A 27,336-nucleotide genomic window follows, 5' to 3' on the forward strand; every position below is an offset into this window, starting at 1 on the left:
CACTAAATAGCATTTTGGGTGGCCACCAGGTGAGTTCATGGCAGAGGTGCGATCTGCGCTAGGCCTCCTTGATCCCGAGCACCATTTCCTTGGCTTTTATGCTGCACCCCAGCTCCTGCCTGAAGACGTGCAAGCTTTCGATTTTTGCTAAACTCTTCATCCAGGGGTTCATAAATTTAATACAGCTCTGAGCCAAAACAGCGTGCAGGGATATTTTCTCCCCCCCCCCCCGCCCGCCTTCTCCGTCTGCTACCTTTGCGAAACAAGCTTCAGCAACCCAAAGGACTTGATAGCTTTAGGCAAGGATTCATTCATATTCTGCTACTGTGCCTCGGACTCCCATTTCTATAACTTGAGAAATGGCAGGAAGCTGCCATGTTGTGAGCCTATGACTTGTGCTTGGTAAAGAGTGCAGGGTTGGCTAAATAAAACCTGCATATCTTCATAGGACTGTCTGACCCCACAATTGCGTACCCTGTGCAGTAAATGCAGGCAGAGGGTTTGCCTATTCATGGCAGGTTGAGGCAAAGCAAGGTCAATAAAGCATGTCTGCTGCTTATCTCTCCTGAATGTCCAACTTGCAGCTTCATTGGATGCTCATGAGTTCTAGTGTTATGAGAGTGGGGAGGGGAGCTTTTTTCTGTCCACCTTCTCAGGGTGGGGGGTGGGCCTGGTAGATGTGAACAGGAAGGTCTAGAATAAACCAACCTGCTTTGCACTTTACAGAGTGAGGGAATTCTGTGCACCGTCAAGTATGCCCTGAAAGCAGCCAGCTGTCTCTGACTTGACACGGCAGACAGTATAGAAGTGTTATTAGCAAATAAATAGATAGCATCTTGTGAAAGGTTTTTTGCTTCCCAGGACTAAGGTTTTTCAAGCTTGAAATGTGTTTGAGCTCTTCAATACAATTCCGTTAGTTCATTATCCGGCTCCTTCGTCCTTAACTTATACTGACACTGTAAGCTGAACTAGACAGAGCGTGGGAGATCCATGGTCATTTTTGATTTGGTTATTTGATTTCTAACCTCTTGATATATTTAAAATATCTCTAAGTGGTGTACAGAAAACTGAAGCGACAACAGACAACTTAAACAAAATATTACAAAAATGCACAGTTACATATAAAAATGTCACATTAATACAAAATTACTAATATATATAGATCAATGTTGATTCATTTTCTTTCCTCCCTCCCTCTCAGCCCCAAGGTCCAACAAACTCTCAGCTCACCCACAAAAGTCTCACAATGAGAAGAGAGTTTCTGGAAACAGTGAACAGCACCCTTTTCTAACTTGTGTCTGACCCTGTCTTGCATGGCCTGTTTTAAAAACCAAACTGAAGTAGAATTCCCACAGTGTACTGATGTGATAAATTTACAAATCAAGAATATAAACTCAGGATTTATTCACACTCAGAGCCCAATGATTCTGTTAAATTTTCCTGAGAAAGAGTTTTAGATTACTCTGAAATAATTTTAACAATGGCAGGCACTAGCCTGACTGGTCTCCTGCCTTCAGCCATGGCCAAGCCTAGTGCTTTCCAGGTGTTTTGGCCTGCATCTTCCATCAGTTTAAGCCAGCTGGGCTTTGCTGTCCTGCTTGCTGGCTGATGGGAGTTGTAGTCCAAAACATCTGGAAGGCATCAGGTTGGGGAAGGCTGCCCTAGATCTTCTTCCTGTCCACAGACTCTAGCTGCTTGCACCCCACTTACGGTCTAGGGGCTGCAGTTAGGGTGATCAAACTCTATATGTTATACCAGCCTTGCAGGTGCTTTTTCAGCTCATCCTACTTTGAGTAAATTGAATGCCACACATACCTTTTATTTCCTGATGTCCTTTATTTGCCGCAATCTTGTAATAGCCTCTTGCTTTTGAAACACATCTGGTTGGCGGTAGGTTTGCCAATTAGGTTACCTAGTTATTCTTTGTGCTCTCAACTTAATCACTGCTGAGCTGTAGGGGGAATTACTAACCTGATTCTCCTCTTCTCCTTTCCTTTTGAAGCCGTGTGATTAAGACGGACATGGAGTTGGAAGTCCTGCGCTATACCAATAAAATTTCCAGTGAAGCTCATAAAGAGGTAATGGATCTCTTACAGATAATAATTTTTTCTGCTCTTTGTGTAACGGTGGCTTTTCAGAAAATGTTCCCAGCTACTTGAATTGCTTAGTAATAAACTAATGGAAGAGCTGGGACAGAATTAGGAGGATAATGTTCCTTCTAATAGAATCCTAATAATACACATTGCTTTGCCCTTGAACTTGCTGTTGATGCCCAGGGAACAAAATGTCTTCACTTATCATGCTGGAACACATAGGAACATAAGGGCCGTGCTGGATCAAGCCAGTAGCCCCTCTTCTCCAGCAGCCTGTTCTTACAGTGTGCAGTCAGATGCCTGTAGGTAACCTGCAAGCAAGACATGAGCACAGCAGCAATCTGCCCACCTGCAATTCCCAGCAACTGGTATTCAGAGGTGTATTGCCTCTGACAGTGGAGGGAGAACATAGCCATTATGGTTAGTGGCCATTGGTAGCCTTACCCTCCATAAATTTGTCCAACACTATTTTAAAGCCTCCTGTGGGAGTGAGTTCCATAGGTTAACTGCGCTGCATGAAGAAGTCCTTCCTTTTATCTGTCCTGAATCTTCCAATATTCAGCTTCATGGGGTGCCTATTAGTTCTAGTGTTATGAGAGAGGGATAAATATATATACAGTGGTATCTTGGTTCTCGAACTCTATCCGTTCTGGAAGTCTTTCCGACTTACAAAACGTTTGCAAACCAATACGCGGCTTCTGATTGGCCCCAGAAACAATGCCAACAGCCGAAACGGACATTTGGCTCCCAAAAAAGGTTCGTAAACACTTTCTTCCAAGTTGGCGGTGTTCGGGAGCCAATTTGTTCGGGAGCCAAGGTACCACTGCATATATATATATAGCCACTTTCTCCATGTGATTCATAATTTTATAAGCCATGATACCTCTTTAGTTTAGAGAAAAGGCAAGTAAAAGTCCAAAACTCTGCAGCCTTTCCTCAAAGGAGATTTGCTGCTTCCCCTTGATCATTACGTTCCTTTTTTCTCAAGAGAAGACCTCCTTGTAGGCTCAGGCTAACTCAGCATGCTGTAAATGTGCTCCTGTGTTCCGCAGTAGCCTTCAGCACATTTCCTAAGGCATCTGGGTGGCCTTCTCACATGGAGAGGTAGGTTCACATATTCAGATCATCACCTGAACCCTCATCAGTAAGAGCTGTTTGACAGTGGAATTTGCTGCCAAGGAGTGTGGTGGAGTCTCCTTCTTTGGAGGTCTTTAAGCGGAGGCTCGACAGCCATCTGTCAGGAATGCTTTGATGGTGTTTCCTGCTTAGCAGGGGGTTGGACTGGATGGCCCTTGTGGTCTCTTCCAACTCTATGATTCTATGATTCTATCAGACATTTATTGCCCTAAGGGGTGGGGAACATGGGTAGGGAAGTGCTGCGGGGATGTGCATTCAGCTCCACCCTGGAGACAAAAAAAATTGGGTCCAGGGTGTGATCATCACACACTTCTAGTACATTCATGTTCTTTGTTATGTCCAGGGGGTGCTATTTAAGTGCATTATACATCAAATCATGGTAGCTCCCAAGATAAACACGAAATTGTCAAGTGTTTAAGGTTCTTCTGATCCAAATTTCTTAGGGTGTGTCCTATGTTTGTGACAACAGGTAATGAAGGCCGTCAAAATAGGCATGAAGGAATATGAGCTGGAGAGGTGAGTACCTTTTCGACGTGACAAAACTATGGAAAAGCATCTCCGTTAGCAGGAAATGCCCCCAGATAACTCTGAACGACACTGATTTAATGGCAATTGCATGTGCTCATTTCGAGGCTGGGGCTAGACATATTTTATTATATAGAAGGCATTTCCCACATTTCCTCCGTGCTATTAGATGGCAATTGCTTTTAGGTATGGTTTTAAAGCAGTATAATTCTCTTTGCAGACTTTTATGTAATTTACAGAAACTATACCTAATAGCCATTATTATTGCTTGATAGCATCCAATAAAGCAGCTTTTATGTGTGTGAATATCACTGCTATGCCTCCTACGTACATGAGTGTTTATGGGGGCCATAAAATGTCCTGGAGTGTTTGGTGAAATGTCTCTGCTACAGCTGGAGCAAATATTGGTGTTTTGTTTATGCATTTCGATTTCCGTTTGTTTGTGTTGCTTTCCCTAATGAGTCTTTAGATCCCTCCATCCCTTCCTTTGCCCATATGGCTTTGCATCCTGAGAGAAGCATGTGTGCAGCCGTGAATGTCCAGCCAGGCTTCACGGTGACTGGTGTTTGAACTTCCTCTTTGCTATATGCTGATCATAGAATCGTAGACTATTTACTCCTAATGCTCTGCCATTTACACGTGGCTCCAGTTGGTAGATCTTGGGGCTCTACTATAAAGCAAAGTGGATCTGATTAGCATGAAGTTTGCCCACCTCTGCTGCTCTCTGTGGGATTGGCGCCAGCCGCTTGGGTCTAACATTGTACCTTCCAGATACTGAATTCAGTACTAGTATTTTAGGGTCATTTTGTAATAGATGTCCAGTCGTTTCTGAAATAAGATTTCAAGTAGTAGTCCAATATATTTGCATTGCCAAGCAGCTGCAGATCACATTTATCCTGTGTTGTTGAATGTATCCTATTAAGTCTACCTGGGGTCAAATACTGTTGATACTGAATCTTACTTTAAAGCTCCTTTTATATATTCGGTGGTAGTAATTTAACCCAAATCCATTTCTGATCTTCCGTAGTCCACTCCCCTTATAGATCTCTGGCCCATTTCCTCATAAATGTTCCAACTTTATTTTTCAATTTCATAATTACGGAATAAATGCTACCAAATTACTGGTAAGCCTCTTTTTGCATGCTGGTGTTAATAGGGTTTCATATGCATGTAGTGTCTTTCCTTAAAATTCCATGTTTTCTTATTAAGCAAACTAAGGCATCTCCTTTTATTTTGCTTTTTATTTACTTCTGCAAGAGGATGTCCTTGTATGAATGGTGTTACAGAACTGCCGGGGGGCGTGTGTGTCCCCCTAAACACAAAAAAAGATAAACGCTAGGATTTGGTGTTATTTGTGATATGAAGAGAGAATATAAGGAATTCTGGGACTGCCTTATGCAAACCAGCCTGGCTGGCTGAGGGATGAGCAGAGCTGTTAGCATTACAATAGAGAGCCATTGAGGGTCGTCAACTCCTTGCTCCAGGTGCGACCAGAGACTGGAAATTTGGAGGTTTACCAGGGTAACTGCTCTGGGGGAGGACAAGGGGCTTCTGGGAAGAAGAGGGGAGATCCATCCGGGGCGGAGGAAGGGGGTGCGGTGGGAGTGGACCGCCCCGGGTGTCTTCACTGAGGGTGGATGACATTTGGCAGTCGCGGCTGGGCGGCGTGCTGAATGTCTGCCATCGGCGGCTCGCTCTGCCCCTGTGGGCAGCTTGCTCCGCCCCCAGCTGTGAGGCGCGTGCACTGCTCCATGCACCTGAGTGGCTATCCCACACCTGGGAGGGCGCCCTCCATGCCCCCCCCCCTTGGGAGATTGCCCCCCCTGGGCAGCGTGGGCATATGCTCTGCTGCTGGATCCATCTTGGTGAGGGAGAAGGAAGGACTGTCTGCAATGCTTTGGGCCATTATCTTAAGGTCTGGACCCCCTCCATGCAGACTGAGGGTGTAAATAGACCCTATTTCTTAAAGCACAACAGCCTCCACCATGTCTTCTGTTCTCCAAAGGGACACAGACCCTATGTGGGTACCTGAGATCCCATGCACTCTTGCCACGGCTTGGCAGAGAGAGGGACTGGCGCTGGGCTTTTGTAACAATATATTCTCACACTGGGGCTTTGCTTAAAGTGGTCTGTGTTGATGTGGGATCTCCACAAGATGTTGCAGGTGTGCAGATCTTCAGGGTGCCAGCCAGCCAGGTGTCTCGTGCTCCAGGATTTTTCTTTTCCAAATGACATTCAGCATTCTGTGTCTACTGAGCATGCTCAGTACACATGTGGCTGTGGGTTGGATTTTACCTCCATCCTCCCTTCTTGTACATCTGTGAACCTTGGGGTTCTGCCAAGGATGCTGACTGATACCTACCTCCCTTGTGTTTCTCTGTGGCCCCTGATTTGGATACAAAGCCATTGACTGTCACCACCTGAGTTCGCATTTAGAAGCTGCATCAATGTTATTTAGGTATCGGTATGATCCCTTGCAGCTAAACATAGCCTCCTTGTTTTGAAGGGAGATTAAATTTGCCTGGCATTCACATTTGTCATTAGGCTCTCACTTTCCCCATCATGCCATAAAATATGTTGCCTTTTTAATGAGGTAATTAACACTTGATTCATAATTTCAATCAAGTGGCATTGGCATAGGAGTCGGTGTCCCATTAAAATGAATTAAAAGGTCCCATTGGGGCATTTTTTAGTATCACCAAGTGTACTTGACATGTGTTTGGCTGTGCAAGGCAAAATGGGTCAGTTTGATGCGCATCCCATGACATATTTGCTTTCGGGGTGGTGGAGAAGAAAGATGGGGAGGATGGTACAGAACCAGCATTTGGTTAATGGGCCTCAGTCACTTTTTCTTTAAGTAGAAAGAGAAATGCGATACTTAGAGGAGGTGGATTAGCATTGCAAAGCCTCTTGGAAGCTATTGTTGCATTCTTTTAAAGCCCCAAATGGTTCTTGCCAACCTTGTAAAGATTAGTACTGAAAATTTTAAAGCAGCATCAGCAGAAGCTGGGAATGTGACTTCCTTGTAAGTTGCTTGTGACATTTCCTTCTTTGCTTGTGGGAACATGGAATAGCTTGGGAAATCCATTGGAGATAATTATGGGACAGAAAACCTGCATGGTCCTGGATGTCCAACCCACTGTAATGCAGGAATCGCTGCTAAAGAATCCCTGACAGGCGGCTATCCAACCTCTGTTGAAAAACATCCAATTAACGAGTAGCTATCAGGCCTTTGGTGTTGTGGCCTCAACCCTTTGGAATTCCCTCCGCTTGAAAATTAGGCAGTCCTCATCTCTGTTTTCTTTTTGGTGCTTACTGAAGACTTCCCTCTTTCAACGAGCCTTTTCAGTAGAGACCTTTCCCAGTCTGCTCCTTTGAGAGGAGGGGAGGGATATAAATATAAGAAATAATAACTAATAAAGGAAGGGTGCTCTCAACACTGGTTCACGAGTTCAGGTTATGTGCTTCAGATTAGCTCAGGAAATCAAATTTATCTCCAGTTATTTTGGGGAAACAAATTAGTTCATTTCCGGGGTGTTCTAAGAAGACCCCGGGAGAATCCAGCCATCTCTGCCTGTGACACAGCTGAAACCAGGAAGAGCCTCATCCTCCTTATTGCAGTCTCTGAAAACTCAATTTGGGAAGAGGCTGACGATATTCTGCCCAGTGAGGTTGCCATAAATAATGTCAGATCAATAGAGTGGAGGAATATCATAAGGCTTAACTGTGCGTGCACCCAGCCTTTGTGCCTTTTACAGCTTTTTATTACTACTATTATCCCCCTTTAATAAAAGGTTTGTTTGACTCTTAAGGGGCGGCAAATTGTTTTTGTGGAAAAGCGGATGCTGCGCAAGGCTGTGGCTCCCACCCAGCGATGCTTGGCTACAAATTGGGGTACTTTCACACTAGCCAGGCAGCTGAAACTTCATGATGGTAATCCAAGAGAGCTGGTGCCTGGGAGGGACAGGCTGGCTGGAGGAGCCTTGTGTGTGGAGCTGGAGGATTTTCTTTGACCACCAAGTGCCCTTGAAGCCTTTTGATGAACCTGTGAGATCAGTGACGAAGACTGCATCAATTCCTTCTTGATGGAAGCCAGCACAGAGCCAGCAGAGTCCGCTCGTTAAGGCAGAGTATTGGGGTGTTAGAGTTCCCCTGCTCCCTTTACTCTGCTGTATTGGAGTAGATTTCCCATGGATCTGGGCAGAAGTGCTAGAGATTATGTTCTCTGGGGCCCAATGCACGAAGTAAGCTCCTTTCTCCTTTTGCATCTTGTTTTGGATCAAGGCCCTCCTTCACTGAGGAATGAGAGTGAAGTTCAGTAGCCCCCAACAGATGCTAGCCCCTTTGGAGATGCCTTGGGGAATCTCCTCTCTGATTCATAAAACACAACTCTGTCCATTGTACCAGTGGCCTTCCCAAAGTATCCAGTGTTTATCCTTCTTTGTTGCTGTTTCATTTACCTGGTCTGACTTCCTCTAATGCTCCAGGGTCATGGAAAAAAGGACCAGCTCCTCGGAAAGGCAGGTGGGAAAAGTCCCTTCGTTCCTGAGTGTATTATTCATATCCCAATCTGTGTCTGGAAAGTCCACCCCCCTCTCTTTCTCTTTTAATCTTCCAGCAGTTTCCCCTCTCTACCCTCCCTTCCCAGAATTTAATTCCTTTGGGTCCATCCGTCCCCCCTTTTCTCGCCTTAATCTGATTCCAGGGCAGCCATCTATCCCAGCCTTTTGAAAATCAATAGTGTAAGTGGGATAAAAGAATTCCGAAGCCAGAAGGACTTAGCTGTGACTTACTTAGAGTGGCAGTGATGTTAATGCAGAGCCCCACTAACACTGCCACCCTTCTTTAGTTTTTGATATTTGTTGCATGGCTCAGTCCCCCGCCCTACTGGCTGCATCTTCACCGCTGGAGAGGTCAGATTTGGCTCTTTATTCGGTATTCAGTTCAGTATTCAGTTCATTGTCCTCTCCCTGATTTCTGAAGCAGGGCTTAGGCTATCAGATGAGTCTCTGTCATATCTGTCAGTGTTAAATTTCCGTATCTGTGGAGCTCTCACGGATTACGGCTCACACCTTTTCATTTATCCCTTTTTTCAAGGGCACAAAAATAAAATGAAGATTGTGCACATCCAAGAGTGAATAGCTGAAGCCAATCTCTTTCCCCCCACCTTCCTGATTATGTTCTGGATTTATGACTTCCTATCTCATAGCAGATATTGCTATTTAAGTTATTCAAATATTTATTTCCATGTTTTAAGCTAGAGGGCAAAAAAATCCATCTTCGGGATAGTCTTCTGATTTTCAAATGCTATGAATCCCAGTCAAAATCAGAAATAACCTTTTCATGTCCGGAAGTGAATGGGAGGGGGCAGAAATAGACTCTTTGTTTTTTGCTATTCTGAGCAGCAAGTGACATTCTTTTTATAATAGTTCCTGATGTGGCCAAAGATGTTCCAGGGACGATGTGTGTTGAGTTGGGATTTAATTTGTAATCAACATCCTGGGGAAAATTAGAGATTTAAATATGGCTGTGGTCTTAAGTGGCCAGTCCTTCTATTTTCCCCACTTCCATTTCAAAATGGGTTCCATGCATGATTTCCGTTTAAGAGACTGAAAGTGGCTTGTAGATAAGTTCAAAGTGGCTGACAGTAACGATTGGCAAAAATGATCAACACTCCATCGAAACAATGTAAGAACTGATGTGGTGGGAGGTCCAGTCTTCCGAAAATCTAGTCCTTTATCTTCCTCCTTTTTTGCCTTCTGTGTTTATTGATGCTGACAATGCCAGCTTGAATATTTCCTGATTGCCGCGAGTTTGAGTTTTGATAACATGTAGCTTAGCTGATCGATGACTCTAGGAATCCATGCTACTAAACAGTAGATTTTTTTTCTTTAGGCTCAAGGAGGAGATGCTTATTTCCTGCTACTCAGTGCCCTTAATCTGTTGATGGCAGAAAGTTTAAGATGCACTTTTCACAACCCCTCCACTTTCTAAGTGCCTGTCCCCTTCTTCTGGGGCTCCAGTTCTCGGCATTCTCCTCTGAGGCAGAGAAGTGAAAATTTATTTTCAAGGGCGTCACTGGTGGGAGCCTTCTCATATCCCCCTTTGCCTCATAGATTTCAGGAAAGGTGCAAGTTGACTTTGTGTCCCCTGCCATTTGTGCAAGAAAGCGAACTTCACAAAACTGGTGGGGGGCAGAAGCAGGATATAGACAACAAGCGTCTAGCTTCCCATTCCTCCACCTGAACTCTGACAATCCAAGAAAGAGAGAGCCAAGCCTTCCATATAAACTGGGTTGAAGAAGAGGCCTTTATACAGAGTGTGAATATTCTATGTTACTGCTTATTGGGAAAATAAAATCCTTTTAAAAAACAACAACAACAATGGAGGAAATGAAGAAGAAAACGTTTTATTTATTTACATATTTCCTCCATGGAGCGCAAGGCAGTGTAAGTGGTTTCTGCTCCCCCCCCCCCAAATCTCCCAATTTTATCCATGCAAACAACCCTGTAAGTTTGGTTAGGTCACCCAATGAGCTTTGTGGCTGTTTTCATAGGCATTTTGAGTATCATTGTCCCAGGAATGCTAGAAGTGGGTGGGCTTATCTTTGTAATCTTGCAATTACTTTGCACCTCCCCCCATTTTTGGGTTGTAACAACAACTCACCGTATTTATGTGAATCTAATGCACCATCAAATCTAATGCACACCCTAACTTTTGTGACATAATTTGGCCAAAAAAGGTGTGCATTACAGTTGAGTAAATATGGTATACCCCGCCCATCTGACTGGGTTGCTCCATGTTCCCAGGTTACTTATAAGGTGCTGGGATCTTACAATGGACCTCACTGCCACATTGCCCTGTTTTGTGTCTGTGTTTGCGTACAAAGTTTTCAAAGAGGGAAGCATCTTTGATATTCCATGCTGGAACTATTCTCTCTGTGCTTGCTTAGGATGTTCCAGAGGTTGCCAGCAGCAGAAGGCTCTCTGAACTTCAGCCGAGAACATATTGATTTTAAGTTTGAAATGGCTGCCTTGCCTCTTAGCCCACCTGGGGGGTGTCATGGTGGCTTAGAGACACAACGAACAGATAAAACACCATGCCCAACTGGTTAAAGCCAATCTTGAAAATAAACAAGTGCAGCCACCAGAACCTAAAGGAATTACCTCTGCCTTTTTGTATCCTCCAATATTGCCTTTTCTTCACCTCGGGGAAATCGGGCTCAGCTAATGCATTAATTGGAAATGGTAAACTTTAACTTTGAGTGCATTACAATACTAATGATATAATAATAATTTTCTAATGCATGCCCCACCAACTCTGCGCAGCCCACAGAATCTGCATCAAAGCCCTCTAGTAGCCATTGGGGCTGTATTTGTGTCCTGCCCCCCAGGCATTTAGCTGCAACTAGTCCAGGTTTTCCCATTCACTTTTTTCCTCCACTTTTCCTTGGGCAATACATGAAATTGCAACATACAGTAAACATTAGGATGAACCTTCTGACAGTAAGAACTGTTAGACAGTTGGGATAACCTACCTCGGAAGGTGGTGGACTCTCCTTCCTTGGAAGGTTTTAGACCAGGGGTAGGCAACCTAAGGCCTAGGGGCCAGATGCGGTCCAATCGCCTTCTCAATCTGGCCCGCAGACGGTGCAGGAATTGGCGTGTTTTTACATGAGTAGAATGTGTCCTTTTATTTAAAATGCATCTCTGGGTTATTTGTGGGGCATAGGAATTTGTTCATTTCCACCCCCAAAATATAGTCCGGCCCACCACATGGTCTGAGGGATGGTGGACTGGCCCACAGCTGAAAAAGGTTGCTGACCCCTGTTTTAGACAGCGGTTGGATGGCCATCTGCTGGTGAGTCTTTAGTTGGAGTTCCTGCATTGTATGGACTTGGACTAGATGACCCTTGGGGTCCCTTCCAACTCCACAGTTCTATATTTATAGGCCTGAATTTGTTTTACTAACAAAAATGAATTTTGCAGCTGAGTGGCTCTTCTCTTTCTTGGGAAAGACAACCAGCTGTGTAGCCTTCTCGCTGGCGGTGTCTTCTTTTCCACCTCCTGTCCCTTCAGAGAAGTGAAAGCCAAGATGTGCCCCGGATGAGCCTTCGTTGACATTGTGCTCTACCTGCACAGCAGCTGGGGAATTCAACAGTTTCCACACGTCGACCTTCTTCTTCCCGCGACCACAGATGCTGCATAATTGAGCTCTGTGGGCACGAATGTCGACAGCTCCCGAGTGGGATGTCTAGAATATTAATTTTGTCCATTAATAACAAGCTGTCAGATGTTGCAACCTTAACTTCAAATCTTTCCTGGAAAGTGATAAAAGAAACTGAAGCAAGGTTCCTTTTCTCACTCACTGACACTTTCCCTTCTTGCTGAAAAACTTGTGGTCTGTACGGTTTATCTGGTAACCCCATCAACATTTTCCTACCACACTTTTGACTCTTTTAACTGTAGCTTTAAATTATCCAAATATGTCATTCTAGTCTTGCCTTTCACCAAGTATAGCGATGTGAACACATTTGTTCCATGGCAAGGCGTTGGCTTCATAAGCCACAAGTGGATACCACAGCAAAATATTGCAATCTGGAATGTCCTCCTTCAGGGCACCAGCCAGGCAGAAAATACCACCTCCAAAATTCTCCATACTGTGATGACAAGAACCTGCTGGCTCCCAGAGAGGAGGAGCTTTCAGCTGCTTTGCTTCTCCATGGTCATTTTTTGTCTAGGGAACATGCTAAGTTACCTCCTCACTAACCATGAGTTAACAGCTCTAGTACGGCTTACCATGCTGTGCAAACTGGTCCATCTATATGACAGTTGCCTAAAAGGAGTTACAGTATTTAGGGGAGTAGGGTGTGGCATACTGTGGGGAATTCAAATGCCAGTTTAAAACAGAAATTATCACCTGTTTTGGAAAGCAAGAAATTATCACAATTGAACATAAGCGCCTTATTAATACTTTCGAACATAAGTAGAGCCCTGTTGGATCAGGCCAGTGACCCATCCAGTCCAACCAGTGCCGGATTTACATATAAGCTAAACAAGCTATAGCTTAGGGCCTCACTCTCCCCCCCAAAAAAAACCAAAGAAAAAACAAACATGGATTTGCATTTCCAAAATATAAGATGAAAAACAAAATAAAACCTACATACAGCAACAGTGTTTTGTGTTGTGTATGGACCTATTAGGTCCATAAATTACCTTATAGCATATATTCAACACAAAAAACAGCGACAATTTGTTGCTGACACAGGACAGCTGGACTTTCAGTAGCTTAGGGCCTCCTCAAACCTAAATCCAGCCCTGAGTCCAACATCCCATTGTCACAGTGGCCAACCAGATGCCTGTGGGACCCAGACACAAGAGCCCTCTCCCCTCCTGCAGTTTTCAGAAACATTACTGGCTCCGGCTGTGGAGATAGAGCACAGCCATTGTGGCTAGTAGCCATCGATAGCCGCCTCTTTCCTGTATGTGTCTTACCCTCTTTTAAAGCCATCCGGGCTTTTGGCCATGACTGTCTCCTGTGGGAGTGAGTTCCATAGTTCAACTCTGCACTGCGTAAAGAAGTGCTTTCTTTTAGGTGTCCTGAATCTTCCACCAAAGCTGTTAATGGGGGCAGAAGATTAAATATTAAGTCTGGAATATTATGGTGCTGGAGGAGACTCTTGAGAGTCCCATGGACTGCAAGAAGATCAAACCTATCCATTCTGAAGGAAATCAGCCCTGAGTGCTCACTAGAAGGACAGATCCTGAAGTTGAGGCTCCAGTACTTTGGCCACCTCATGAGAAGAGAAGAATCCCTAGAAAAGACCCTGATGTTGGGAAAGATGGAGGGCACAAGGAGAAGAGGACGACAGAGGATGAGATGGTTGGACAGTGTTCTCGAAGCTACTAACATGAGTTTGGCCAAACTGCGAGAGGCAGTGAAGGATAGGCGTGCCTGGTGTGCTCTGGTCCATGGGGTCACGAAGAGTCTGACACGACTGAACGACTGAACAACAACAACTGGAGTAGAGACTTTGGATGTGACACTTCAACCACTGCCAATTTTGGTAGGATATGGCTTATGGAAGAGCTCCAGTGGGGTGGAGGGAATGGCAGTCGGCAGAGCCGAGCTTGGAGGCCTGCGCCTGGCGACTGCAGTTTCGTCGTCTTTGTCTTCTGTGTAGCATAAGTCTCTGTGTTAAACTTCTGAGTTTACTAATAAGCGTAACTAATGAAATTTCAGGTAATTAATTATTTCTCGGGGCAAAGCCCTCCCCCTTTGTGCCTCCAAGCTCTGCATGACAAGAATGAAAATTAGTTCCCCTTTATTCTTTTTTAAAAATAGTTGAATTAAAAATCCATTTATTTTCATTCTGTTCTCCCGCCCCGCTTCCCTGGAATCGACAGACTTCCCTCTTGCTTGTGGGGACAGCTGTTCCAAGCTACTGGAGTAGCACTTTTTCCTTCAGCTGTGCACACGAGGGCAAACCTTAATTATGCTGCAAGCTGAAGTTCAGGTTTTACTGAAAATCTCCGTCAAGACTCTGTTGCAGTCAAGTGCAAAAAAGCCCCCCTTTGACCTGTGGATTGGTCCCTGTGGGAGCAATTATTCTTTTCGGTGAGGTTCTTATTTTTTCCTTCATTCTTTCTTCCCTTTTTTTAAAACACTGAATATTATAAATGTCAGGAACAAATTTTAACCCAGTATCTCTAACAGTCTGTTTCCATACCTGCTGGCACGAATACCAATTTTAATCCTTGCATGTACAAGTGCTTTGTGATAAAGCTGGTTCTGTTTTTCATTTTTATACCTTATATCTATCTATATTTCCATATCTCTATCTGTCTATCTACACTAGTGGGGGAGAGCCCAGCACTATCCAGCAATTTATAGAAACCAAAAAGATGTCATGATTTTTAAATGGATAGTGTAATATTTGTGTCTAGACCCATCACAGCAAAAATCAGGGGAAGTCATTCCAAAGTCACATTTTGTTCTGCCATCTTGATTCAAGATGGCGCCCGGCATCCAAACGTCAATGAAGACCGCTGCCTCCATCTCGGGAACCCTTGTGAGATTCTCACCCTAGTGAGATCTCAAGAAGTGACTGAATCTATGCTGGGAAATGTTCAAAGTCATGCCAAAATCACATTTCAGTATGCCAATTTGAATAAAAATGGCACCCAGCATGCAAACAGAAGCACAGTCTGCCACCCCACATTGGGATCCCTCATGCCAAGTTCAGCAAAAATACCTCAAGAGAAAGATGACCCTATGTCAAAAAAACAAATGAAGTCACATTCTGTACTGCCCTCTTGATTCAAAATGGTGTCTGGGGAAACCCAGCCAGATGGGTGGGGTGCAAATAATAAATTCTTCTTCTTCTTCTTCTTCTTCTTCTTGGCATATAAATGTCAATGAAGACTGCCACCTCACCTCAGGAATCCTTGTGCCAATTTTTGGCAGTGATATCTCAAGAGGCATCTAAATGCACAAACAAACAAATGGAATTCCTCCCCCCCCCCAAAAAAATATGATGCACACACACACACACACACACACAGCCTTGTCCCATTCTCTGCTGAAGAACATGTGAGCAGCCAAAGGGTTCTGCCTCATCCACTTAGACAGTCTTGGTTTGAAGAGCTTTGCTGTCCCTCGGGGACATCTGGAACACCTGGTCCTAGAAGGCATTTAAAGGTTGATTGGGTCACCAGCAATGAGTTGACTTGAAAGGAGGAAACACCAAAGAGGGTAAACTCCTTGGCATTAATGCTTTGGCGTTGCATATTTCACCCCCTGTGCTTTTTAACACCTGTAGTTAACATCTGTTTGAAACCACTAAGTAAGTTCATTTGGAAATTTGGGGCAAGGTGCCATCAATATGCAGAGGAGGCCCAGTTCTTCCTCCTTTTCATTAAACTGAAGTTGAAATGGTGGAAGTGCTAAATTGGTGACCAGATGAGGGACAACAGCTAAAGTTGAAACCAGAGAAGATTCGGTGGTTCATCTGCCTGAGGAAGCACTATTCATCCTGTGCTAGACAGGGCTGCTCTCCTACTAAAGGAACAGGTTTGGTGGTGCTCCTTGATTTATCTTGGTATTGTGAATGCCTTTTACCAGCTTGGGCAGATATGCCAGGTGCAACCCTACCTGGACAGAGGCATCCTGGTCTTGGTTATCTAGGGTAGGCTACTGTAATTCACACTATATGGGGCTGACCTTGTAGACTGTTCAGAAACTGCAGTTCATGCAGAATGTGGATACCCAAATGGGCATTATGATTGTGTTATGTCTTTGCTAAGAGATTCCCAGTCCAAGCTGGTGTTGACATATAAAGCCCTTCGCACCTTAGGACCAGAATAGTTGAAGGCCTTCTTGTCTTCATACACCCCTACATGTATCCTGAAATCTTCATTGGAGGCCTTTCTTTGTGTGATGAGGCAAGGGATAGGGCCTTCGCATTGGGATGCCCCAGCTCTGGAAAGCTCTTCCCGGAACAGTGAGGCAGGGCCTGGCTACTGCTTTTGTCTCAGCTGGATACCATTTTATTTTCCCCAAGCTTCTTAGATATATTTCTAATCCTGCTGACTGTTTTATGTTGCTTTTATATCTTTTTGTGGCTTTTATCTTATTTAATATTTTCTGTATGTGCATTTTAATTGGTTGATTTATTGGCTTTATAAAGCACTCTGGGAATATATTTGAAGGGCAGTATAAAAATGCTTGTAAATAAACTGGTCTTTTAACGCATGCCAGTGGGGTTCTGCAGCCTCTGGGCCGCCCCTGAACAAGCATAGTTGTGCTCTCTGCTGCGTAGGGCAGAGCTTTGCACGCATGACATGTGGGCAGGGAGGTCGGAGTAGCAATGTAGGCCGATATCCTAGCCACAGTGCCAGGAAAACAATTTAAGAACATAAGAATAGCCTGCTGGATCAGGGAAATAGCCCATCTGGTCCAGCATCATCTTCTCACAGTGGCCAACCAGATGCCTGTGGGAAGCCCTCCAGCAGGACCCAAGCACAACAGCCCTCTCCCCTCTCGTGGTTTCCAGCCACTGCTGTTCAGAAGCATTGCTGGCTCCAACTGTGGAGGTAGAGCATAGCCATAATGGCTAGTAGTCATCAGTAGCTCCCCTACTCCATGAATTTGTCTAAATCGTCTTTTAAGGCTGTCCAAGTTGGTGGCCATCCCTGCCTCCTGGTGGAGAGAGATCTGCAGTTTGACTATGTGCTGTGTGAAGTCCTTTCATTTATCTGTCCTGAATCTTCCAATATTCAGCTTCATTAGTGAGTTGTAGTGTTTATGATTGAGGGATTAAAACACTTCTTAGTCCACTTTCTCCATGCCATGCATAATTTTATAAACTTCTATCATGTCATCTCTTGCTCGCCTCTTTAAAACTATAAAGTCCCAAGCTCTGCAACATTTCCTCATAGGGCAGTTGCTCCATCCCCCTGATTGCTTCGGTTGCCCTTTTCTGACCCTTTTCCAACTCTACCATATTCTTTTGGAGGGGAGGCGGCCAGAATTGTACTCTGTACTCCATATGTGGCACTTTACATTACTTCTAGTAAATTAGTCACCATAGCCACTAGAGGGCTGTGAAAATTTGTATCTCGGGCTTTTTAGACTCTTCTACCCATGTACTATGGGGCGCTGGTGGCACTGTGGGTTAAACCACTGGGCCTAGGGCTTGCCGATCAGAAGGTCAGCAGTTCGAATCCCTGTGACGGGGTGAGCTCCTGTTGTTCGGTCGCTGCTCCTACCAACCTAGCAGTTCAAAAGCACGTCAAAGTGCAAGTAGATAAATAGGTACCGCTCCAGCGGGAAGGTAAATGGTGTTTCCGTGTGCTGCTCTGGTTTGCCAGAAGCGGCTTAGTCATGCTGGCCACATGACCCGGAGGTTGTACGCCGGCTCCCTCGACCAGTAACGCGAGATGAGCGTGCAACCCCAGAGTCGTCCGCGACTGGACCTAACGGTCAGGGGTCCCTTTACCTTTTACCCATGTACTATCTGAAACCAAAGGGGCGTGTTGGTTGCCAAATGTCAGATATATTGCCATTCTTTTCCACTCTCCAGCCCCACTTTTACATGCAGTATTAGACCTTCATGGGACTTGCCAGCATGCACAGACCAGTGACCTCCAACTCAGGTGACTCTATGTCGACTGTTACCTTCCTTTTCTCTCCCAGTGCAGCTTGAGAAATTCCTAGTGGATTTCTCTTCCATTTGTGTGTGTCTTCGTGTTGTTCCTTGAGATGATCGTACATTTCCTACATTTTAACCAAACTCAATAAAGGTCATTACGATCCCTTGAGGGGTCTCTGGGTGTGTGAGGTGTGTATGTGAAGCTGTTGTGGCAGAGCTTCAAATAACTCTCCCTCTGTTTCTCTTTGTTGTCGCACGTTGACCTACATCTCTCTGTCCTCTTGGCTTGTAGCAGGGAATAGAAAGCCACCTGTTTGCATTAGCTGGCCGATGACAATGCTGGCTGTGGTAGTAAAGAAATCTCTTCTGAATCTGACAGGTTCTTGAGAGAAAAGCTCCTTTTGTAGAGGTTGGGTTTGATCCAATTCAGTTGTGCTGCCGAGTGAACTTCCTTGCTTGGTTCACGATCAACGTCTTAATTTTCTCTCTCGCACGCTTCATCTTACAGCTTTTCTCAAACAAAAGATAAGCTGTTTCAGATGGAACTGAGCCTGTTGGCCTTGCAAAAAAATTTTTTTTAATAAAATGTGTGGAAGATTAAAGGGGGGGAGGGCTACTCTTTGCTTTCATTCTCAGTAGCAGCAGACAAAGCACTTTGTCTTCTACAAGAGATAGGTGGAGTAAAACACTTAGGGCAAGTCATGGAGTATTCACTCTCCAGGGCAACCTTGAAAGCCTTCCCTGAATTTGGAGGTCGGTGCTATCTTCAGCATTTATTACTATTTTGTATTATTTTATTGTCAAACCAAGTTTCTTTCGTATGGCTTTGGAAATGGAACCGGGGAGGGGGGGAGAGGGGGATCACCCAGCTTTCTCAGTCACCATTATAACAATTTGCCAGTGATGACTATGTACTACCGCCACTGTCAGTGGAAGTATATTTCTGAATACCAGTTGCTGGGAAACAGAGGGAGATGCTATCATGCTCCGGTCCTGCTTGCGGGCTTCTTTTCCTGGCATCTAGTTGGCCACTGTGAGGCAGGATGCTGGACTCTGTGAGCCAGAGGTCTGATCTATCTGCAGCGTTCTTTTTATGTTTTCAATTGGCATTTTAAATCTCATTTTGCAAAAGAGGCTGCACTGTTACTACATCACATTCTCCATTCCCAAATTGTGCCATTCATTGATAGCTCAGTTGGTTAGAGCGTGGTGCTGATGACACCAAGGTTGCAGGTTTGATCCCCATATGGAACAGTTGCATATTCCTGCATTGCAGGGGGTTGGACTAGATGATCCTCGGGGTCCGTTCCAGCTCTACAGTTCAGTGATTCTATCCCTCACCCTCCCTTCTCCAAAATATCAAAACCTTTTGCCTCCTGACATTGTTAGGCTCCTTTCATTACCCTATTGCAATTAGAGGTTGCTTGAGGATCTTAGTGATTGCAAAGTGCCATACAAATTGACCCGATCTCTAGATCCTAACCTAGTAATCTATCGGATTTCATACTTCTTGAATTTTACATAGCAGTTAAACAAAAACTGTATCAGAATACCTTTATAGCTTGTGCTTTTTCAAAGAGAATGTAATGAGCCCTGCAGCTCTGTTGGAGTCAGGATCAGTTGGGCAGGCCCCAACACAGGAGGAGGAGGGAGAAATGGGGTGAGGGGCAAAATAGTGGGAAATAGGGTTTTTTGTGGGGCTGGGACTTTCCCTCATGTGCCTCAACTTCAGCAACTTTGGGAGCAGGGATACCAGCTCTTCCTCTCTACCTCCCAGCAGAGCAGAGAGTCTCAGTAGATGCTGAGGAGGCTGAGGGCAGGCGGGAAGATAACTTAGGACAGGCATAGGCAACCTTCGGCTCTCCAGATGTTTTGGCCTACAACTCCCATGATCCCTAGCTAACAGGACCAGTGGTCAGGGATGATGGGAATTGTAGTCCAAAACATCTGGAGAGCCGAAGGTTGCCTATGCCTGACTTAGGAGGAGGAGGCTGAACGGAAGGGTGCAGAACTAGCCGCCACCTCACAGATGGGAGCAGAGCCACCTGCCCCAGAGGAATGCATGTTTGCAATCCCAACATGTGCACCATGCCTCGCCTTTTTTAAAGCTTGGTGGGCGGGGTGTGGAAGCTGTTGGGACATCTTAGTTGCTTCCACCCAGTCCCAAACAGCTTTCCCGATTCCAGAACTTCCGAATCATAACTCCTGAATTCCATGTCCTTTGCCAAACCTGCACCGTAACTTGTCTGAATTGGGATCCTCCCTTTCCTACGAACCCGTAAGAGCCTCTGTCTACATGTGTTGGTGTGTGAGGCAGGGCAGGGAGGAAGTATTTAAATAGGTGCTGTAAACACCCTTTCTCTCAGAACTTATTTAAATGCAAATCTCATGCAGACATATTGGCAAACACATGCAAAACTGACATGGAACAGAAACTGATTGATTGGCTTTTGAGCATCTTGTTGAAATGTTGGATGTATACATGCTTTTGTGTGAAGAATTGGTTTAATGGGGGCTGGTGTGACAGAAGCTCCTGTAGGGAGCTTGTGGGGCTGGCTCTGCTCCCTGAATGACATGTACCGACAGTGCCATCCCAGATTTGTGATTATAGCAGAGTCTGAAGGGGGGCGGGTTCATTGTGTGAAACGCTCCAGCCCAGGGATGGAGACCCTGACTGGTGATGGTTCCCATCCCTTTCTACAGTGAAGTGGCCGCCTTCAGGTTCTGCCAGTTGGGCATTGGCTCAGGAGTTTTCACTGCACAACCAGGTGGGCAGGGGGAGTTAGCCAGACAGCAATGCTTCTGAACACCAGCTACTGGAAACTGCGCATGGCAGGAAGGGGGGGGGGGAGAGTGTACTTGTGCTCAGGTCCTGCTTGCAGGTTTCCCACAGGGGCATCTGGTTGGCCACTGTGAGAACAAGATGCTGGACTAGGTGGGTCATTGGCCTGATTTCTATGGGCACCTTTGTGTGTTCTGCGGTGGATACTTGAAAAACACTACCTGCATCATTCTTCAGCTCTCTGCTTTCTTAATTAGCAGTATGAAAGACTAATGGTGCTGCGTTGTCCCTGTTTTCTCCCTATGATTTTTAACTTTTATGAGATGATTTGAGCTCAAAATGTGACACTGTGAAGTTGCTTGTGGGTTTGTTTGTTTTTGCATTGGACGGAGGGAGGTTGTGCTGTTTTGGATTTTATTGGAGTCTTATTCGTATTTTTCTCGTTATAATTCTCTGCTTATTGTGAATGGCACTGGGAATCATGCCGTTAAAAACTTTAATTACTGGTAATTAAAGACACTGATGACTCCCTAAAATAAGGGTACATCTGATTTGCCATCCTAGTGCCCTCTATGTATTGGGGGGTAAGAGTCAGTGTAGGAGCAGGGCCATTTCTCTTCATACAGGCATCTCATTTGTATTTTTCTTTCTTAAAAGAACCGTATTGTGCTGCTGGTTCTGATTTCCTTCCATTGATAAATCCAGGCTGATGCATCACAATAGCTACCTATTGCTCTCCAAAAATCACAAACACAAACACAGGGTTCCAGTTACAGGTAGGTAGCCGTGTTGGTCTGCCATAGTCAAAACAAAATAAAATAAAAAATTCCTTCCAGTAGCACCTTAGAGACCAACTAAGTTTGTTCTTGGTATGAGCTTTCATGTGCGCATGCACACTTCTTCAGATATATTACCCTGCATTTCATTCTGGGATCAGGTAGCAGCTTCCCCCACCCTGTTGTTGTTGTTTTTGTTTGTTGTTAACTGGGGCTATGTCAAGCTGGTTTTACATATTTTCTCTCTCATTTGTGCCCGGGACAGTTCCCGAGTTGATTAACTGTCTTTTTTGGCAGTGCCCACCCCCACCCCCCACCCCCACCCCAGTTATTATTACTATTTCAAATGGGCTGAAGATGTAAATTCATCTGGCTTTAGGAGCTAGAAAGAAAATGAGCCTTAGCTGTTGTGCTACGTCGCGTGTGCCTGAAGACATTGCTGGTGGCTTTTGAGATCAAGCGGCAGTGAAATAGCTTCTCTGCTGAGAACCGGAGAAATTCTTAAGCCGATAATGAGGAGTGACTTCCTTTTGATTTTCAGCGCTGGCTTTACAATCTGTCTGTCTGCTTTTGAAGAGAACGGATTCCTCCCAGGGGAACTGGGATGGCTCCCCAATTAGCTGTTGCGCTCTGCTGGGGTGGCGTTTTGGATTTAAGGACTGGCTTTTGAAAGCGAGTGATAGGTCCTGCTGATTTAGAGCTGGAGAGCCTTGGTGCAAGTTCAGCTGGAGACGATTGAAATGCTTGTATCATACATGTTAGTGTTTGCTGGATGGAGGGCATTCATAAAGACTGCATATTTGCTCCACATGGTGGGGAGAGAGCACGCAAGCAAATAGAGGAAACGGGATTTTGCCTTTTGCTCAGTCAGAATACGGAGTCTCCAACTGGACACTGAGCATATCCTCCCAAGTTGCCTGGCATATTATTTGTATTGGCCAGACAATCCAACATGATTATCTGGTCATGGTGCAATCCATCCACACATGCTTTGGGCTTCTGGTGTGGGGCCCTGTGGCTGAGTAGTAGTATTAGTAGTAGTAGTAGTAATAATAATAATAATAATAATAATAATAATAATAATAATAATAATAATTTATTTGTACCCCACCCATCCAGCAGGGTTTCTCCAGCCACTCTGGCCAGCTTCCAACAAAGATTAAAATACATTAAAATGTCACAGGTTAAAAACTTCCCTAAACAGGGCTGCCTTCAGATGTTTTCTAAATGTCAGGTAGTTGTTTATCTCTTTGACATCTAATGGGAGGGCATTCCACAGGGCGGGCGCCACTACCAAGAAGGGCCTCTGCCTGGCTCCCTGTAGCTTTGCTTCTCGCAGTGAGGGAACCGCCAGAAGGCCCTCAGTGCTGGACCTCAGTGTCCGAGCAGAACGATAGGGGTGGAGACGCTCCCATAGTTATCTGCTTTTCCCATTCAATGCAGATTAAGCCCAATGCTCACAGAGCTCTGTGCATTCAAGAATTTATCACAATAATCTCACAGTTGCAGAAGGACAGGCGTTCAGTGTTCTTTCAGTGACTTGAGAACATTTGCTATTGTATAATTATTGAAGAACATCTTTCTCGCTCTTATAGTCTGAAAGTGTGTGGATGGTGAAATTTCCAAAGCCAGATAGCAAACAAGCAAGATTTCTAGAGCTTCAGCTCTGTGTTGTAGCACTTTGGCCCAAAAGATGATTGGCAGAAGAAGCAAACTAAATGTGCGAAACGATTGCATTTTGTAAATGTGCTTTAATGTGGTTGCAGAATTCCAGAGGTTACAGAACTCAGCACTTCTACATGCAGAATGTTTTCAGCACAGAGCATGCCCAGCCCTACTTCTTTGCCCAGGCTGCTTTTGAATTGTCACCTGCTTATCTCAAGGCGTTCGTATTCTAGTTTGGACCCCTTTCTTCTTAGAACAGAGGAGGATGCTACAACACCCCCTAGTTGAAAGTCCTGCTGGTAGGAAGAGCTTGATCTCCAAGCCTCCCTCCTGACAGTCGTTGCCTCTCTCTGGATATAATATAAGCCCTGATTATCAATTTATATTAGTGATTGCCCAGCAACATGCTGGGTGGCCAATGAATGAACCATGGGATGGGCTGAAGCTACCTTGAGACATTATACCAACGTGTCAGATGAAGCCACCACCATGCCCCTGTGGAGCTGAGAGCCGCAGCAGTGATCTGCCCCCCCTCTCTTTTTGCCCAGCATCTTGTCAATATGGTTCTATGGGAAATACCTAAAGCAGGGTTTCCCAAGCTTGGGTCTCCATCTGTTTTTGGACTACAACTCCTATCATCCCTAGCTAGAGACCCAAGGGAAACCCTGCCCTAAAGCATCACGATTAGCCAGAAAGCATGGTCCTGGATGCTATTTGTAGCTGCTGCTTTCCCTGTCCCACACCTTACTTCATAGGGCAGGCATAGGCAAACTCGGTCCTCCAGATGTTTTGGGACTACAACTCCCATCATCCCTAGCTAACAGGACCAGTGGTCAGGGATGATGGGAATTGTAGTCCCAAAACACCTTGAGGGCCGAGTCTGCCTATGCCTGTCATAGGGTATCAGGCGATGAGCAGATGGGCGGTCTTCCACTGCTGATTTCGTGTGTCGTGTAAACGAGCTTGCCCTGTCTTGCCTCAGCTGCTCAGTGAGCTTCACGACTGAGTGGGGGTTTGAACCCTGGTCTCACTATCTGCTGCACAACACTGGCGCTCCGGTCAGCATCCGTAAAAGATGACCCCAAATCACAATACAGCGGGTTAGAGGAATAGGCAACCGTCTCACTTTGTGGTGTATAGAGCTGTTCTATAGCTGAAAGCTACTTCATGTTCCATATAAGAGGGCTGGATGGTGCAATCTGTACCTTTAGTCATCGTCGTCCATGGGAAATGATTGGCAGTTTTTGTCTAAAGAGCACTTGTTCAGGAGTAAGCATGCACAGAGTAAGTGGGCCATTTTTGTCAAGCATTGTTCTTAAGCGATTGGTTTTTCAGTAACGTGTGCATGATATCTTCAGTTTTCCAGTCCAAAGAAATAGGTTTTTCAGTAAATAACTGAAGAGGTGTTTAACAGACTCACACACACAAACATGCACTCACTCTATCTAGCCTGTCCTTGCTTTTCATGTGAGTCATTGGCCCTCTCAAATACTTCGCAATGCCTCAAACATTATTTTTCCTTGCATTTATTTTTATTTTTGCATTCATGTGCTGCAGTAATTAATTATGCTTGAGGTAGAACTGATTTTGTTGTGGGCAACAAAGGGGTTCTGTATGTACTGAGTGAATTTGTGTGAATATCATGAATGCTGAAGAGGTGGCATTAGCATAATGCATCTTTATTCTCGCAAACAGACTTTTGTGAGAGAGCCTTTGACTGTGTTTCTGTGGCTTCTTCTGTCCTTCCCTCTCTGATTTTCTGTCCAAGGAAAATGCTGGGGTTTCGTTAGTTTCCAGGATCCCCGTCATTATTTTGCAATTTGGAATATTTCATTCATGGGCTATAAAGCCTTGAAAGGCTGGGTGTTCTGATGTTTACTCTGTTAATAGCCAATTCAGATCCCTAAAGTGAAAATAATGTTCAGAATGTTAGAGTGTTTACGTGGAGAAAGCAATGATGGAACATCTTTGTTACCAGGAAAAATGCACACAAGAATCAACTTATTTCTTTTCCCCTCCCTGGGCAATAGTGCCTTTATATAGAGAGAGGGGGGAATGTTAGATGATTTAGAAATAGTTAGATGGTGGCAAGGCACAAACTTTGGCAGGGGTAATATATAAACCTATGTGTTCAGGGGAACAGCTTTGCAAATAAGTCCGCAATGTTTGCAGACTCTTTTTACTAAACTTTCCTGCCCCACCCTTGCCTGTGTTTTAAAGAAAGCTACCTCTTTTCCTTTCAAGCTTGGAATGGCTAATGTAATAAGGACCATCCGACTAGAAAAAGGCCAATAAATTTTCTGCATGCATTTGGAAGAGGCTCCTTGGAAGATCCAAGAAACATGTGTAATGACATCAGGGTGTGTGGCAAGTGGTATATGCCAAGGGGGGAGAGGGCAGCTTGCCATGGGTGCCTTGGGGGACGGACCCCTTTTTCATAACACCTATTGCCTTTGGATATTCCTCCAATTTGCCCAAGCAAATGCCACCAAGTGACTAGGGCTGAGATGATCTTCTCATCTTGGAGTCTCTGAATGTCAAATAAGTGCAGAGACAGAATGAACACTAAGCCGGGGAGTTCGCAATGCAGGTGAGCTTGGATCTTGGATTTGTAAAATTAAGGTTGCAGTCTTAACCCAGATGATGTGGGATTCGCTTCCCGCTTCTTTTTTAATCAAGGAAGCATTTAAAGATTAGCTGTGAGTCCTACGGAGGTCAGGCAATATCTTGCAACTTCACATAATAAAAAGGGCAGTCATCGCTTTATTACCTTTTATTAAACTTTATATCCTGCCAGTCAGTCCAAACAAGAGACTCAATACAGTTTATCCAAAGTTCTAGCTGGGGTGGGGGGCTCTTTAGATAGTAATGTGTGTTGTTTCGAAACGCAGCAAGCCAGTCCTGTTGCACATTTTGGGCACCTCCTGCTCATCTGTTTCAGTGAGGCTCTAGATTTCTGCCCCAGTGTCCTGCTCCGATGATGCCACGTGGGCGTTAGCAGCTTTCAGCTGTTTGAATAGAAAGGATAGTTACCCCTTTTGTGGGGAGATCTGAATCCTTCATGAAGGGAATTCAGCTGCCATATTCAACTGAAAGTATGTGGATTTTGCAGAAATTTGCTTGATTGGTACATCTTCAACTCAAAACCAACCTCTTCTGTGAAAATTCTGACTTAGCCCCTTGGAGCCCTCATCCCAAGCGACGCTAAGCTTCTGTGGGCAATCTTGCTTGTAATCATCCATGCCATTTCCTCTCTCCAATCCTGCTCTACTTTCATGCTATACATCATTACTTGCTATTTACTACTCTCCCTCTAGCAGGCTTTATCTGTTCTTTGGGTTCTCTAATGTGAGAGGGGATACCTCAGGCCTAGGGGGCCAACCAATAGCCCTGCTTTGCACCTGCCTTGAGTGTTTTTGACTGGCTGGGATGTGTCCTTCAACCCTGATAATGCCTCTTGCTTGCTTGCTTGCCTGGATGGGTGGTACAAAGGTAAAAAACAACAACACCCAAACCCTCTGGCTTCACCCATCACTGGCATGTGCCCCTTGCCAGGTTGGCCAGAAGGGAATGTGTCCCGCAGGTTGAAAAAGATTCCCCACTCCTGCTATAATGTGCATTGATATGGCAGGTATTAAATTTCTCAAAGCTTGTTCCTAGTAAAAATGCTATTTCGTAGTCAGTTATAGCAAAGTGAGAAAGTTGGTTAGGGAGAAAGAGACTACAGGATGTTGCACATTAATATACGTTGTGGATTTTAGCATTTTGTTTGTTTGTGACCTCTTATGGTTGTTGTTTTTTTAATCTGTTGCAATCTCTAATCACTCCTTTTCAGAGTGTCTTGCTAGTGATTATATTGCAAATAGCAAAATTGACCTATTTCTCCCTGCGCAAAGCTATATGTCTGTGTTACATATGCATTTAGCAAAATATGTCATTTTGCAGGGAACAGTCTTGTGATTGTTCCTAAGCAGTTGTGACAGCAAAAGAAGCTCACCTTCAGAATTGAATTTTTAAAAGTTATTGGAAGGTCTCTCTGCTAGTTTTCACATAATCTAGTCTAAATCAAGGACGACGACCCCCCCCCACCCCCCACCCCGGTTGCTGCCGTGGTACTGTAGCAGCTATTAATAATAGCCATTCTATACAGCTGCTGACTGAAAATCCATTTGCACTCTTTGCATCTAATCAGGGAGATCAACGCTA

The 27,336-nt window shown here is 44.8% G+C and overlaps 1 protein-coding gene across 1 annotated transcript in view; it reads left to right on the forward strand.

The window, feature by feature from the left end:
- Positions 1-27,336, forward strand: part of PEPD (peptidase D) — a 151,441-nt gene that overhangs the window by 72,270 nt on the left and 51,835 nt on the right. The window contains exons 8-9 of the mRNA XM_033158674.1: positions 2,003-2,078; positions 3,700-3,746. Coding sequence (XP_033014565.1) covers positions 2,003-2,078; positions 3,700-3,746 — 123 coding nt within the window. The remainder of the gene's footprint in view (positions 1-2,002; positions 2,079-3,699; positions 3,747-27,336) is intronic.

Source organism: Lacerta agilis, chromosome 8 (assembly GCF_009819535.1).
Source record: "Lacerta agilis isolate rLacAgi1 chromosome 8, rLacAgi1.pri, whole genome shotgun sequence".
In the NCBI taxonomy this organism is placed as follows: Eukaryota; Metazoa; Chordata; class Lepidosauria; order Squamata; family Lacertidae; genus Lacerta; species Lacerta agilis.